Raw genomic sequence first — 17,302 nt, 5'->3', positions numbered from 1 at the left:
TATCGTTGAGGCAACCAGAAACAGCGAATTGTTGGTGTATTTTCAGACGGAGTATATCTGAGTGCACACCCCTACTGGCCTCCTGAGATTCCCCATCAATATAAAGAAGCACCGTTGTTCAATGCTTAACCAAATTTTAATAAAACTCTTCGAATTTTAAAACTTTTATGATCCTGTCCTCTCCCTACTATTTTATGAGGGATTTAATTTTTTTCAGCTCAGGCTTAAAATAGTAACAGCCTGCAACCCACAACTTAATCTCACTTGTACAACTCTGGAGTTGTATTGGGGTGAGATATAGTTTTATCATGGGCCTGGAAAATAACTTATAGTGCCATCCTAAGCAGAGTTATACCAGTATGTATTGGTGGTGGTGGTGACTCATCCAGATCTCAACAGTAATTGAGAAGTGGGGAGTTTCTTCTTGCCCTCCATGCATCTGACGAAGAGAACTGTGATTCTCGAAAGCTTATGCTACAATAAAGTTGGTTAGTCTTAAAGGTGCTACTGGACTCTTTTTGATTTTGCTACTACAGACTAACACGGCTAACTCCTCTGCATCTACAGAGATAATTGTGTGAGTGTGTGTGTGTGTGGGGGGGGGATATCTATTCCAACAAAATTCTATTAGGCATGCCCCAAAACACTGATGTAGCCGACATACCAGTTTACGATACCTGTCTACTCCAGCTTTTCCAGCGTGACATGCAAAAATATGGATATTCCACCTATTAAAATGCATTGGTGTATGCATACACCATAGCTTAATATTCCAAAGGGAGGCAACAGGGTAAACTGACAGATTATCAGATTGCTACATTAATTCTGGAGCAACACAAGAGGCAGGCAAAATCTATGTGATATTCTCCCTAAGATCTGAGGAGAGGAAAAGGGATGGGTAGAAGCTAATCTCCAAGCCAAATGCAGCAAATTTTACAAGCGAATGAATTACATTTTAAAGAAGGCTACCAGAAGACACAAAGTATCCTGTTTTGGGGCAGATGGAACACATCTTCTGTTACAGAGACATGCCTTATGAGAAACAGAGATGACACATATTAGCAATTATTTCAGTAGCAGTCCTAAAACCAGTGAGAAAATGGCTGTCATTGTGGGAGGTACAGTTATGCCTTGTTAAGCCTGCTGACTTCAATGGTTTTAGAATAGTGTAACTTTGCTTAGGACTGCACTGTATGACACTGATAAAAAAGACTCCCCCATTCCAAAAAAAAAAGCATCCAGTAGTCCTTGTTGAATACGAAGTTCCACAGTGAAAACCTGGTCCATTGCCACCTTCTTCTCTTCAGAGCTTCTGGCTTCACGAGTACAACTTCCATAAATACTGCATATGTAATGGAACACTGTGGAACAGCCACACTTTTGAAGTCCATTTGTAGGCTCTTTTCTCCATAGCAACCTGCTAAGTAAGGCCCCAAGAATTTACACAACTACTTGTTTACTGCCTCTGCTAGCCATGCAGAACCAGAAGCCACTGTACTGATTTCCAGACGATGTTGCAAGGCACAGTGGAACGACCCTAAGTAGAACTGCCCCCCCCCCCAGTGGTGCTTGTAGAATACGCAAAGCCCCTAAATAGATCTTGGCGTGTGGCCAAGCTTTAGAGCAAGTGAACATCCCATTCCTGACCTGCAGTGCCATCCTCTTCCACCTCATGCAACCCCCTCCCACCTGGCATTTATGAAGATACTGACACAGCACCAACAACAAAGCAGCAGCAAACGTGGTGTGCACTGAGTATAAAAAGCACCCCTCCCACTCCTTTTGTGAGTGATTTCTGGCTATACACCACAGATGAACATCACGCGCACACAGCAAATGAATCCACCAAGCTCATTAGACACACTGCAAAAGGGAAGAATAGGAAGAGAAGCACAACTGATGGTAAAAATAAGGGGCTCTGGGGTTAGAGAGAGGCTATATTTAGACTCCAGTCCTGATAGACATAAAGCTTGACTCAGAACTCCTGAGAATTTATCCAGTGGGATGTATATCTGTCATATTTAAGGGACCCACCATTTCCACAGAAAGTCCCTGCTTTGGGAATTAAACAAGAGTTGAAGTCTCCAAACATTCCCACCTCCAAATTAGAAGATTCTTTCCCAAGGTTTCTCTTGTGCCATTTTGCAATGGATTCTAAATAGCCCCATTCTTGCACTCTCACTGGGTGGAAATAAATCCCATCTCTCTGCACTGGTGTCCATGCCATAGCAGAATAACCAACATCCATGCAGGAGATCCAGAGCAAGCAGGGTGAAAGAAGGAAAAGCAGCAACAGAACAAACCAGAAAAGGAGAAGGACCGCTGCCGGTGAAGAGGAGGATGGGGGCTTTTCATGCTCTTCCGGATGTCCCGGAGTTTGGCGTTGTACTCTGACAGGGGGAGACGGAGATGGGGTGGGTAATAGTAGATGAGAAGGTCAACCAAGGATGAAACAAAATCCACCACGAAGAGTGAAAGAGAGGAAGAGAGGAGTCAGAGGCAGGACAAACATCACAACATACAAAGGAAAAACAAGGGAGGGGAAACACAAGAAAAAATATTAGTTGGAAATTTATCTAGACCTACGGACACTGTGATAAGGATGTGCAAAAGTTATATTGTGAGGAACCAGTGAACCAATTCAATTACTAGTTCCTTGATATGTGAGGTAAACACATCGCCTCAGGAATAAGATTGCTGAGGTAACGATGTCATGAAGGTGCCTGACTTCCTTTGGCTTCAGGAGGAGCTGGGCATTGGTATGACATAACTTACCGTTATTATCAACCATGTATTGCATTTTTGCAACTTTAGACTGAAAATTATATAGGATGGTGACTCATCTAACTCTCAAACTAAAAGCCTTTTGACTGTAGAAGCTAAATACTGTAAGAGTGAGAGTCATGGGCCAAAATGTGTGATATAGACACTGAGCAGATTTTTTGTGATGCTCCCACAATGAAAGGGGGTGAAGAAATTCCCTACAACAAAAGAAAGGACCTCTCTTTCCTGATGCAATTCTGATACAAAACTTACATAAGGAGGTGCAATAGACATCACTTTTGATGTTCTGTTTAATGCTGCATTTCTTATTATGAAATCCATTGCCTATCAAAGGCACAGAAATTTTCCTGTATTAATTTGTCATCTTTTTTTAAAACATTTTTATCACATCTTTCATCCAAGAAGCTTACAGCAATAAAATGTAAGTAGAAATGAAAAATGGGCATGTTAAATGTACATATGTGGTGCCACCATTCCTGTTTCAATTTCACAACAATCCTATGAGGCAGGTAACTACCTTTTTCTCAACCCTAGTCCAATACTCTAACTGCCACACCACACTGGCTCTCTTGTTCTAGATCAAATGTCCAGACACTTTCTCTTTCTGGACCTTGTCCTACCTCTTTGATGGCTCCTTGGAAGGAGATGCATGTTGAAACCCCCTTCCATGAATGAGGCAGACTTGAGGCTAAGGGCTGGTACAATTCATTTTTATTGTTGAGAGTGATTTAGCACAGAAGATTCAAGGTTATCTTCATCTGTGTCACAGTTACTGGTGCCTCCCTTGCGGCTACGGAGGGCCTCAGCCAATTCTGCTCCTTCTTCCTTCTCTTTTCCTTCCAGCCTACTGTTCTCTCTTTCCTTTTGCACTCTAGCCCTTCATTGTTTATTCTACTCCCTCCAAAGAGCTTGTGCTTTCTTCACCTCCCCAGCTCTCTCCTCTCATGTTTTCACTGCTGCTCATTATATCCTTCACTGTCTGCGGTCCCTTGGGCCTTGCTCCTCCCAGGAAGCCTTCTCTGGCCAGTCAGAGCTCTCCACTGTTCCTGGAAACCATGACCCTACCCCCTGAGGCCAAATCTCGTATTGGCTCTCATTGGTCAAGCTCCCCCAAGTGCAGCTAATGGGGTGTTTTTTTTGCCACTAAGCCACCAGCCAGCTGATTGTCAGGCTTAAAGCTGGAGATGCCAGTATACCACCCCCAGCTTGCTGAGGCTGCTGAAACCTGGCCCCCTCCATGGCTTCTCACTTGGGTAAGGCCTCAGGAGCCACGGTTGTCTCTTCGCCCAGTCAGGTCATCACACTTGTTTCCATTATTGTAATAATTTTTTTTAAAAAAATTAATAATGCATTGGTCATTACATTTATGCGCCCTTTCTTCATTTTCTATTTACACACCCACTCAGTAGAAATTAGTTTTAATGGGAACTTAAACAGTGTCTGAAGGTTCCCCTCATGTCCTTAGGGGAAGCTTTTCCTAACTATCTATCCATCTATATGAATGGTATGTATGTATTTAAAATAGCCGCTATATAAAAATACTCATTTTCTGTGGCAAGATAATGTGATTATGATTTTTATTGCATAGTTCCTGAATATGAGCTTAGACTTGAAAAGCCCTAGGATTTAAAATTAGATTTTCATACAGTAAGGTTTTGGAAAGCAGCTTTTTCTTTTGTCTCACCATAAGTTAAAAAGTTCAAAGCAGTAAATGTCAGGGGGAGGGAGGGAATAAAAGAGAAAATAATGAAAAAGCTGTTTGGCTTACAAGCTACCCAAAAGGTTGGCAAGCAAATACAAGGAGTGCACAGCTTCTTTTCTTCCTGGGGCTCCAGAGCATCTCCAGATTTGCTCACATTTCCATGGAGTCATATAAATAACCCGGGGGAGGGGGGAGGATTTGCTTACTGTGTAGGAACTACGACTAGTGACATTAACTATGACATAAAATAGACTTAAATTAACAGCGAATTCTGCAAATATACAGAATCTCAAGACTACAAGTCAATTAAGAACACATAATAAAAGGTGAGCTTTTTTTGCTTGCTTAATCATGACACCCATAATTGGCGATCCAAACACAACCTGAAATGGAGGAGCTCACCCATCACTGTAATTTATGCAGCCTTTAACACATCAAATTTGGATTCAAGATGGACACTGTCTGGCAAATTTTAATCAACACTGGCGAGTTGATGATTTTAGATTGCATCAGACAGCTGGGCTCTTTGCTACAGAGGATCCATCTAGAAACAGAGGACATATCCATAGCTAACAGCATTGTGATACATCAGTGCTTTGCTGCTTGTATAGGAATTCCAACAGTTTGGTACTAGAGGGTAAGCAAAAGTACAGTAATGAAATGGCTTATGCAGGCATCTTTGACTCAGTGGGATCACGCTAATTGCTGTAATGCTCCCATTTCAGCTCCCGGGGTCTTGTGAGCCAGGCAAGATTTGCAGTAGTTGGGGTGATTAGCTTTCTCGGAGAAGTGAATCCTCCTAGAATCCTTTTGCCTTAATCATTATAGTGCTGCCCCCACTCTGCTGCGTAGGAAATCAGAGTTCTCATGACAGTGAGAACCAGAGAGGACGATGATCTGTGAGATTCCACACATACTCCCTTGGAACAAACAGGCAATTTATAGTAGCGTACATTGTAAATAACATGCTGGCCCCTCCTCTCTTCCAGGCAGCAGGAGGGGGGCAGTTCTCTCCACTCTTCATTCTCTCCACTCTCCTCCTCCTCATCCTTTGGCATCTGCTAGATCTTTGATTTTACAGCATGCACTGTGATCACAGGACATCTAGTACTATCTGGGAAACCAGACTGCTGACTTGTGCTCATGCATCCGGGACAACTATTCTTCCCTTGGGATTTGGGACACAACATTCTCTGGAATTACTAGCCTACAAACATCTCAAGTAGGGGACTCCTGCACATGTGCTTAGTTTTTGTTTCAGTGTGAGAGAAAGGCTGTACACCTATAAACATGAATATAAATATAAATGTGTACAACTGGGGATACTATATACCTGAGAAATCTCAAAACCATATGCAAGTTCTTTCCCATACCTGCTGTTGGAGCCATTCTTGCACATGTCCAGAAGCACTACAAGTATCTCTTTTGCCATTTGCTTGGTCTCCTATTAATTGGGACCCTGACCTCCAGAAACACCCGAAACTTGAACACCCTTGGCTCAGAACAAGTGCTGTTATCTGTGACAGCTGCAGGGATTTTGTAATTTCCTTGCTCCCAGCTATGGCTACATGTGCCACTGATACCCCTCTGATAATTTCCTCCCTCTATCTCTTTAGACAACCATCAGGGCTTTCTGTGTCTCCCCCCCGCCCCCGAAGCTGAAATCTGACTTCAAAATGCATCTGATAGACATAGCTGCTAACAAATCAAACACCTATTCTCTTGCCCCTCAATATATGATTCGGGAGACTGCCTGCTTTTACAAGTGTTCCATGCACATTTATCTGATTAAATTTGCATTTGCTGCCACCTCCTTTTAAAAAACTGAAAAATTGATTTAGGGAGGAGGTGGGTTAGTGATGTAATTTATTTCCAACTGATCAGTGCTGTACACAGCTAGCTTCTGCTGTCAACAAAACTGGGCTGTCTTCTCTTCTACTTGAATCCAGGAGAGCATACAGTACATCTAGACAAATACGTTGAATGTATGAATGTGATTCCTCCATGAGTTCACCACCAAAGAACATTCGTAAACTCCTTTAGGTGTCACAGTGACTAACAGAGGAATCCTAAGCAGATTTACACTCTTCTAAGCACATTGGCTTCAATGGACTTTGAGGGGTGTAATTCTGTTTAGGATTGCACTGTCAAGCTCCAGTTTGGTTTTCCTTGCTGCACTCCTACTCCTTCTTATAGAACCTAGCCATTCCCCGCCCCCCAGCAATACCTGTGGCCCAAGAGCTGTGCTGGAAGGAGATCAGCAGTTGAACCTGGCACTGCTGGCTGGATTAGATCCAGGACAATTCCAAGGAACTCTGCAATTAAAAACTTTTCTGTGTAATTGCCAGTCCCCAGGTAACTAAGGCCAAGGCCACATTCCAGATGTAATCATCACCATGTGCCTTTATCTTTCTGTATATTGTCTTTACTGAGTGCTTTATTCCCAAAGACTAATAATTTTGGAAATTGTGCTCTGTACAATTCATACCTGGGCAACCCCATTTATGATGTGACCTGTAGAGAACTAGGAAGCGTACCAATGAGAATTTAGTTGGGAAATGCCCTATTATAGGAACAGTATATCAATGCCCATTAAAAGGGACACTGGAAGACCTTTACAGTGCTCAAGACTAAGGTATATTTACGTATATTCTGTACAGGTATTCACTGTATGTCAAGGATTCTGCCACCAATTTTGTTTCCTCTAGCATTGTTATTTTTAAAATGGCAAGTTTCTAGCCCTCAGGGATTCAGAGAAATGTGTAAAAATCAGCAAGTAATACCTATTTGAAGGCTTGGGTATCTAAGCAGTTGTTACAGGGCCATAATGGGTCCTGTGACCACTTGGTACCCCACCTATACTTCTCCCCTCCACCCATTTTAGTGTACGCTTCTAGCTCCTTCCCTGCCCCACCCAAGTCCGTATGAAAATGTTCTGCATTCTGTGAAAGCCAAAAACACTGACAGCACAATAAATTGAACAAATTGCATACATTCAGACACATGTGCATAGTTTGTTCTAAGTGATTTTCAGTTTCCATGATGACAGAATGCCAAGTCCTGTCTAAGACTGCCGGCACTTTGGCTTTCAAAAGAAGATCTGAAAGCACCCAGTGGCTATGTAATACTGTACTCTCTGGGTGTGGTGGTGATTTCCTTCCAGACTCAATACATTGCAGTAAACACATTAAAGGCTCTTATGCTGCTCTCTCAGTGAGCATAAAATCAAGTCAAAGCATGATCTTGTTGAGAACAGTCTTTCAGGCAGTTCCTATGCTCCAGTGCCATGATCTATATTGCATGACATGCCTTAATGCCAAATACCTGCCATTACAAATCAGATATGATGCTTTCACCTAGTTTAAACATGCAAGTCTGGCAAAAGGGAGTCACAGCAAGTTCAGCAGAGATGTGACCAGAGATGCTATATGAGCATCTAAATTCAGAGAAGTGTGCCAAACTGCTTCAGACTAGCAGAAGCTCCCCTTCTTGGAGACCTCCTGAATAGATCAGTGCTACAAACCTTGTAGTCATTAGGGATTTCTGGTACTTCTGAACAGAACCAGGAGAGTTTGTGTTCCTGATTATGGAACAGAAGCAGGCTTATATTCCCGTCATGAGACTGGAGGCAAAACTATCCCAAGGCACTGGAAAGAACAAATTCATACTAGAGTGGTACTATTGAATACTTTGTATTTGACTTATGAAACTCTTCTTAAAAGGTCAGCTATTGCTAGCATATACCATTAAAACAACCTAAGAAGTTTGAAAATTTCTTAGGTTCTCATACATATCTTGCAAGAGTGGTTGGGAGAGCACTTCTGAAATTCTTTTATTCCCTGAACCACTATTACTTTAACTATTCTACTAGCACCTTCTGCTACCAATCAACTTCTACTTAGATCATTTTTAATGCTTTAACAAAACATCTTCTTTTTGTGATCTGATGTTTGTCTTATCTTCTATCTAACATAAGTTCTGTGGACAGGAGCCATGGACATGTAGATGTCAAACGGTGCCTTGCTCACTTTTTGGTGTTTAATAGTCAATAGCAACAATAATTGCAGTGGAAGCTTGGAGCAAGTTTGGAGATATGCTGTTGTGGATAAAAAGGAAGCATTATTTTTCTCTATCCTGATGAGTATTGTAATCTATTCCACCATGGGAGTATTCCAATTTATCCACTAAGCCAGGTAAACAAAACAAGGTAACTGAAGCAAAATCAAAAAGAGTCCAGTAGCACCTTTAAGACTAACCAATTTTATTGTAGCATAAGCTTTCGAGAATCACAGTTCTCTTCGTCAGATGCCTGATACAAAGACTGTCTTTGTATCAGGCATCTGACGAAGAGAACTGTGATTCTCGAAAGCTTATGCTACAATAAAATTGGTTAGTCTTAAAGGTGCTACTGGACTCTTTTTGATTTTGCTACCACAGACTAACACGGCTAACTCCTCTGCAAGGTAACTGAAGGAGCATCTTTCTCCAAAAGTGGAGGAAGGGGGAACATCTAAGCTGAAGTGACAGAGATACCAGACTCATAAAGAAATAGAAAGTAAAGGCTCTTACCTGCTACCCTATGGGCCACCAGCCCTTCAAGGTGCAAAGGCTCTTCTTTGGAGGGTCGAGAAGGTGCTTCATCAATTTCTGCATCCTTTACTTGTACCTGGACTTCCACCATTGTGGGGGATACAGGTGATGCAAGCAAGGGGTGCAGCTCTTCCATTGGCTTGTATGCCATCACATGAGGCCTGGGAGATGTAGGAGGGCTTCCTGTAGTTTGACCATAACTCCATACTTGTGTTACACTTGGCTGTTGGTTCGGATAGCTGTAGGATAAGTAGGCCTCCCTGTAATCCTGTGCTGGGTGTTCTGGTTCTTCAGTGTTTTGGAGCAACAATTTTGTGGGGTGAGTTTTAGGCAGAGGTTCAGGCAGCTGTGTCACAATGGTGCCAGCAGAGATGTGGGTAGGGCTTCCTGGAATGGGGCCAAAAGCATTGGTCGACCTTGGCTGCACCACTTGAGGACCAGTCACAGGCTGCGCAGACATGGAAAGAGCGACTGGGCATGGCTTGTCATCTCTAGAGGCCACTGGTACACTCTGGGATTTGTGCATCATGGAGACAGTGGGATCCAGGTCAAGCATTAGCATATTGAGAGCCTCAATTGACTGCTCTATCTCCTTCTGGGATGCCACCCTGGGGAATTCAGGGATGCTGATACTTTGGGAGGGTGCTGTTTGCGAGGGGCTAGGCTGAGGGCTTGCACTAGAGATGCTGGGGCTTTGGCTTTCTAGGGCACCATCTTGTGGACGGGATGGTGGTCTGCTTCCACTCTGCTGCTGCCATGAGTTCAATCCCCTCTGGACAGCTTCTCGACTACTCAAGCTTCGTGCAGGCGCTTGAGGAAGTTGAGGGGTCTCAGTGGTAGCTGCAGGGAAGGTCTGGGAGCGATATATGCCATTTGGGTCATAGCCGTAGGGATACTGCTGGGTGGAAGCGAGTGGCTGGGGTTGCAGCCAGGCAGGAGTCGGAAAACCATGCTGATAATAGTCAGCCAAGTTTTCCTGGGCAGACACTGATGGACGAATGTGCCCATATGGATCCTGGGGGTGACGTCCCATCATGCTCCGCAACGTGTTCTGGTTGTTATAGGAGTAGCCACCATTGATAACTGTCTCTGAATCATGCAGCTTGTCTATGCCATTGAAATTGGATGAACCGTTGGGTAAGGAGGAGAGGCTCTCCATCCGGGGGGCCTCATGATAGCCCATGTCACTAGTGTTGGTGGTGCCATCAAAAGATGAGAGGGTTCCTAGACTGCCCACACTGTGTCCATCCTGGTTGGGCAACTCATCATCCAAAATGTCCGTTTCCCTCTCAGCTACCAATCTTGCAGCTTCCCCATTAACATGCACCTGAGCAGGTACAACATGGCGTCCGGATACAGTGGAGGCCACTACTGCTGTTCCCTTGGGGTTGTGGTTATGCATGGTTGCTTCACTTTCCAACCCAAAGCCACTGAGCAAGCTCTCAAGCTCCCGCTTCTCCTCAGGGGTCAGTATAGGATTGTTTCCTCCACTGCTGCCAGGGACTGCAGGGACTGCCTGTTCATCAGTTTTATCAGTCTTGGTGGAAGCAGTAGAGTTGCCTGAATCACTGCTGACGGAGAGTGTGTGCTCAATGTGATTTGGGGCTGCTGAAAGTGTAATGCGATTGGTGTTGACAGTGCCGGTGCTACCGTGGAGTGAGTCTTTCTTCTTCACCTTAGCATAGAGGCTCCCATCCAGAGGCCCTTGGGTGTGCCCAACCTCTGTATGGAAGAGAAGAGAAAGAAGACAGAAAAATCAATACTATGCTGTATAATCTAAAAGCTCTCATTAAGACACAAACGGTTCCTGGGATGTTTATTTGCATTTAGTTATGGTGGGAAGGGACACTGTGACTTTGCCAAACAGCTGCCAAGCACTATCACTTCATGTGTCCTTCAAGCTATTGCAGACAAGAGACGCCAGTGTGTCGCTACCATTTTCCATCCCCACCGGACCTGGTGACAGTCAGAAAAATGGCAATGGCTACAAAAGCAAAACAAATTTACCAGCTTTTTTCTTTTTATTGTGATAAGAACCATCTGATGTTTTGCAGGAAATCACCCGAATTGATCCAGACTGAAATGAGACCTCTTCTGGAAATGGAAAAAAAGGCTGGAAGGAGTTGTAAGACCACATAAGTGTGGGGTCATAAAGGAATAAATGTTCATCTAATTCAGGCCTACAAACTTTGTGACCTGCTAAATTTAAAGCAGTCCATTAGGGGCTCAGCAAGTCTCTTGCTTGCACTGAATGCTTGTAACTCCAAAATCGAAGGGGGTGGGTGTCAAGTACCTAGCAGCCCAAGCAAACATGGCTAGTGAGTTGTTCAAACATTGGTCAGTCACAAATTAAGCATCTTTGACACAATCCAGTGTTCTGCACTGAACAGCAAGACTGAAGTCCAGTAGCACTTTCTGCACTGAGGCATAATCCTCCCGTAGCACAGGAGCCTCTCATAATGAGGACGCCACGTACAAGCCTCACCAGCCTCACAGGGTGTTTTGTTGTGGAGATAATAATAACATACTTTGTAAACCGCTCTGAATGGGGGTTAAGTTGCCCTGAAGGGTGGTATATAAATCAAATGTTGTTGTTGTTGTTGTTACGTACCATCCACCACTCTATAGCACACTATACCAAAAGAGCTATGGTGACAAAAGGTGCCGTACACAGTTGTACAGCAACTAATCCAAGAACCCAAGAAAAGTTGAAACGTGCTACAGCCTCATTCAACTAAATGAAACATTGGGCCCATAAAGCATTTTCTGTTAAAACTAGTGGCCTCAATGAAAGAGGCTCTCCATTAACTTTTAGTGTGAATATACTTCTGATGTGTACATGCATTTGATTGTCTTGCATCTATTACCAGCCCATCCACATACATTCAGTGAAGGCTGGTTTGGTTTCATTTACAGCCAGATCTCATCAGGTAATGAAGTTGACATTCATGCTCTCGACAGGATTAGCTGGGACCACTTCAGGAAGAAAACCACAAGCTACAGAAAAAATGGTGCCATAGTAGCAGCAAAGAAAAGAAACGATGGCTATGGAGACCTGCAAAAACAATGAAAACCTGGGTGGGAAACACTGCTACCCCCTTAAAGCAGACATGTTTTTGCCCCGGAAGGTGTTAATAGGCAAACATTTGACACAGCCCCCAATGAAACAAATTCAAGGCAGTACTTGCTCTTTTGCTTCAGAAAAAAGGACCTAAGCTATAGCACACTGCAACATTTTTTCATTTGCTCAAAGACCTCCATAGACTAGCCTAAGATTTCCCTCTAATGAAACTCTATGTATTTCTCACAGCAGTGGAGCAAACCAGGCAAATCTGTTGCTGAATAGTTTGCATAACAAGATGGTAATATTTTGAGAATGAGAAGATCCTCAATCTTCTCTCCAGTTCTGCTTAAGTGATTTATAATCAATTAAAATTTGAAGTCAGAATCTGACAGTAATTCACATAAGAATGGCAGTAAGAATGGCAGCATTTTTAAAACTCCCATATTTCCATGAATTACCACCAGGAAACAGCATGTTTTGACTTCAGTAGTGCCTCTTCTACTGCAGACTAACATGGCTGCATAACCTTACACTATCACCAGGCAACTGTAATTCCCTTGGCTCACATGTTACTTTCCCCTATGCAACTGAGGTTGTAGGACTGCTCTGGAGGAAAGAGGGATGTCTGAACTGGGCTCTAGTTTTAAAAAATGTTTTCTATATTTATTCATAAAGAATATGAAGCAATTCGGGGTTTCTGATTGCCATTAAGTCTAGTTCTCTTGCAGGAGGGTTACTCGCTTACCCAGGACATTTTCTGCTTCTTTTTCCAGCCCCCCTATGAGATTTCCTGGAACAGAAATCACTGCAAGATGGAATGCTCTCATTTAGAGGAAAAAATGACTTCTCTCTGGCAGTGAGCCAAGGATTGATTTAGGAACGGAAGATGGGCTAATGGAAGAGTGTAGAGTCAGAGAGCTCCTATCTGCAGACAGCAAGCTCTTCCGGAACTGCCTCGCCACCCAAACCCGCCAGCAGGGTACTAAGATTCTTCCCTACACAACATCCCCTAGCAAGATGTGCACACACACTCAAAACCACATAGAAGCAGCAGCCATGAAATGGAACACCCATTCATAGCAAGCATTCACGTAACTAGGAACTGAATGTATTTAATGAATATCTTCCCCCATTTTTCTCCTTGTGGTGGGAATATACTATAGAAACAGTAATTCCTAACTAGTGCATATGCACATGACACAAAGCATACAGTGCATGCATATGTATCTCTTTCACTCTCTCACACACACACAGAGGAGCATACATTTGCTGTGAGTGTGCATACTCTCAGAGTAACATCACACTGTATGTATACATGGTTGTATACAGAAAGCCCAACCACAAAGAAATATACCATGAGAGGCAGTAGTACCCATCCAGAACATGTGTACAGAATATGTAGCAGCAAAGGGACATGCATATTCTTGTGTCTGCTAGCAACCATGGGTTTGTGCATATCATTAGCACCCATTCAAAATTCATTTTGAGTAACTATGTAACAAGAAAAAATACACCTTATACACACTAGTTTTGCCAAAAAGATTCCTCTATGAAACATACTCATCTACCTCCCGGAGTTGTATAGGACTGAATACCCAAAGTCTTGCCAACCATTTCTGGCCTCTTTCAACAAGCAACTTCATGCTCCTCTGTGCTGAACCTTCTCACAATGGCTATTTGTAGTCCAGGTTGCTGGTTTGCCAGCATGCCTCCCACTTTACTTTAAAAAGATGGGATGAAGCTTCAACATTCTTCCCAAGGGCTGGGCAGCCACACACAGGCCTCAAATCAACTAGTAGCTTTGTAGGGAAGCTACAAGATATACCGAAGGAAGAAGACTGCTACAGTTCTTCCCCCCTCCCTTGAAGTAAAACCAGCTCTTCAGAGCTCTGGCTACTTCTCTCAGCCACGCTCAGCCTCTCTTGTTGTTTGGCAAGCTACTCTCTGTGGATAAATATGAACTGTGGCCTTTGTATATGTAACCAGATGTTTGTGTGTTGCTGCTATGGAGAGCAGAGTACAGAGGCAGGTGATACAGACCAGTTACTAAAAAAAAAAATAATAAAGACAACCATGGAAGAGAGAACAACATCATCTTTAATTAGTTAATGTGTCCAGAACCTGCTTGCTGCTGCCAACATTCAGAAATTAATTTGAAATTGAGAATACAGACCAAAAAAGGTTCCAGAATGTATCCGAGCATTACAATATTTCAAGGGACTATATGTAACATTAAGAGAGGACAAAAGGAGCACAGAGATTAATCACTTCCCCAAATGTCATTTTCAGACAGAGACAGTTTGGGTCACTCACCAAGGGAAGGGTTGAGATATCTGAGTTTACCCAGGGTTTATACAGAATTTATGGAGCTCTATAGCACTCTAGTGTGGCACTCTGTCTTCTTTGAGAGATGCAGGCACAAACGACAGAAAGCTATGGCACACCCTCACTTTCCTAGGGGTCACACTGCCACTAAGGTCCTCTGGCTACTTCTACTTAGTGGCTCTCAGAAATAAAGATGATGTGGCATTTTGCCTCCTGGGTTATCTGTATTAGAATTTGGAGAAGTTGTGAAATGGACACCCTCCTCTAATGCTATTGACATAAAAGCCACTGATTTCTCAACAGCCAGTGTTTTGATGCACCCAGGACATCCAGTTTTGCTTCCCAACGGCAATGGCCCTCAATAGTTAAATTCTAGGGCAATTCTCCCCAGAGTCTCTGTTGCTGTTTCTACAAGCCCTTGCACAGAAAACCAACACTACTGTAATACCCTGTTATGATATATAGAAGAAACAGGAACCAGAGGGCCACAACCTCTACGTACCACTTAACTGATATTTAAAAGTTTGTTACCCTTTCTCAGACATTCAGCAAGCATTTCCAGCTTGTGCAAGGAACATTCTTTTTAAAGCTACATGACAAGATTCCGTTGTGATGCCCAGCTTAATAGTAACAGGTGCCCAACTTGTCCATCTCCTCCCTTATGGGAAAACAGTGCCAGCAGAGCCATTCAATCAAGTTATATCCAGTGAGGAAGAGGAGGAGATACACCCATTTGTTTATTGACCCAGCTGCTGGAGCTGTCAGAACTATTTGATATTGCAGGGCATGAAAGGAAAGTGGTAGCTTGGGCTATCTGTATTGATTCAGACAGTGGGGGAGGGGGCAGTGGATGATAAACCATTTCCTCTCCAAACCTCTCTCTGTTTTAGAAGCATAGAATAGAATCATAGGGTTGGAAGGGACCTCTTGGGCCATCTAGTCCAACCCCCTGCACAATACAGGACATTCACAACTACCCCCCCCCCCCAAACACATAAATCTGCTTTATACTGAGTTGTACTACTGGTCTATCAAGGCCAGCACTGTCCACTCTGACATGCAGCAGCTGTCTATGGTCTCATGAAATCTTACACATCACCTACTACATGAGCCTTTAAACTGGAGATGCCAGAAATTGAACCTGGATGCAAAGCAGATGCTCTGCCGCAAAGTTCACTAGCCTAGCTAGATAAGACAAACAACCAAACCCTGCAGTTGCATATCACACATGATGCACCCAAATGGTTCATACACTCCACCTAGTACACGAGTAAGCCAAGGGAGTTCCCTGTTAGATTGCTTCCTTTCCCATGTATTCCCTCCCTCCCTCCCTCCTCAAGTTCATGTCCTGATAAACAAAAGATATAAAAAGAAGCTGCCGCTGTAAGGGAGACAGTGCTGCCGATTAGGACCAAGTCCAGCATTCTGGAAATGATGGGGGGTCAATTCCAAAAATAATTTGTGCAAGTCTTGGTGGCGTCTGGTGTGCCACTGTAGTAAAAATATTAATATGAAGGAATCGTTTACATGTTGAAGTAAGCAACAGAGGTAAGCAAAGTACAGAATCAAATCTTCTTTTCTGGAGGGGGAAGGGAGAAGATAATCTTTTTATTCCTCAGTCCCTGTTCCTTGAGGATCCTTGCTAGCAAGGGACCAGCTTTCAATTTGTGGTCGGTGTGTGACATTGAGCAGTACAGCCAGAATGAATTAGCTCTCCTCCACCTCCAGAGAGTACTGATCTGCACCCAGAAGCTATTTCTGACAATCTGTCACCCTAGGTAAAGCTTTAGCATTCCACCTCCCTCTTGTCCTCCTGAAAAATTCAATGATATTCTTAACATAAGGCAGTTTATGCAAATACCTGTATTAGTCATGCTGCAAAGATATATACAGGTTCCATCAAGTTAATATTAGCTATATACTGCTTCTCATCTTGCCTTAAGCAAGCTTCTGCTACAGTTAGAGCAACATCTGTCTGAACCAAACCCAGATACTCCAAAAGGTCCTCTGTTTGCAGGTGGATGAAGACCCTGCAGAGACAACATTGCAGCCAGCCCACCGGGAGAGATGTACATGTTCAGCACTTAGGTCTTCAACTCCAAACTTGCATTCAGTTTCATCGCTTGCCCTGTTAATGAGGCTGGTGATGCCAAAAACTCATCCCTCTCCTGAGCATCTTCAGCTCAAGTGAGTAGTGCAAAGATGGGACCCGCTTTACTATGCCATAAGCTTAGATCAGGAAGGGCCATTGGCTTAATAGCAAAGTATTAACATTGCGTGCAGACAGTCCCAGCTACATTCCCAAGCATCTCTGCTTACAGGATCTCAGGTAGCAGGGCTGGGAAATAACTAGAAAGCTACTGCCAACCAAAGCTGGGACTGCTAGGTTAGATGGACCAATGGCCTGAGTCAGTATCAGACAGCTTCTTATTCACATGGATCACCCCAAGACAAAAAGTGAACTCACCATAGAGGGAAGCCTCTGTAGCTGGAGACACTGCTTTGGCTGTTTATTCGTCTGAGCTGAAGTGCAAGGCTGCTCCTAGAAGACCCTGTAAGAGCGCACTGCCTTTCCATCTGTCAGGCAAGGGAGTGAGGTTTATTTTTCCCCTGGCTTGTAGGAAGCAAAGTGGGATAAAACCATGTCTGTAATTTCAGCCAGTCAGATCCCGAGGGGTTCACTTATCATCCTGCAGTTATGTGATTTCAGAATGACATCACAGGAGAAGCTGAGTGCCGGGAGCATGGAACTAGGATTGCAGGAGCTGCCAGCCTCTAACTCAACATCCAGTGTTTGGGAGGAGGAAGAAAAAGAGGTGGAGAAAGAGACAGAATGA

At 43.5% G+C, this 17,302-nt stretch overlaps 1 protein-coding gene across 10 annotated transcripts in view; it reads right to left on the bottom strand.

Moving 5' to 3' along the window:
* TNS1 (tensin 1) overlaps window positions 1-17,302 on the bottom strand; it is a 390,644-nt gene that overhangs the window by 63,418 nt on the left and 309,924 nt on the right. For 7 of the 10 annotated variants that reach the window (XM_054971388.1, XM_054971389.1, XM_054971390.1 and 4 more), the window contains 2 exons: window positions 9,056-10,798; window positions 2,304-2,390 (listed from right to left, as the gene is read on the bottom strand). In XM_054971388.1, the coding sequence (XP_054827363.1) occupies window positions 2,304-2,390; window positions 9,056-10,798 (1,830 nt within the window). The remainder of the gene's footprint in view (window positions 1-2,303; window positions 2,391-9,055; window positions 10,799-17,302) is intronic. The other 3 variants (XM_054971391.1, XM_054971393.1, XM_054971394.1) reach the window with 1 other exon arrangement.

The sequence above is a fragment of the Eublepharis macularius genome, chromosome 2, assembly GCF_028583425.1.
Source record: "Eublepharis macularius isolate TG4126 chromosome 2, MPM_Emac_v1.0, whole genome shotgun sequence".
In the NCBI taxonomy this organism is placed as follows: domain Eukaryota; kingdom Metazoa; phylum Chordata; class Lepidosauria; order Squamata; family Eublepharidae; genus Eublepharis; species Eublepharis macularius.
Note: the sequence above shows the minus strand (reverse complement) of the source record. Positions and strands in the feature narration are given on the sequence as shown.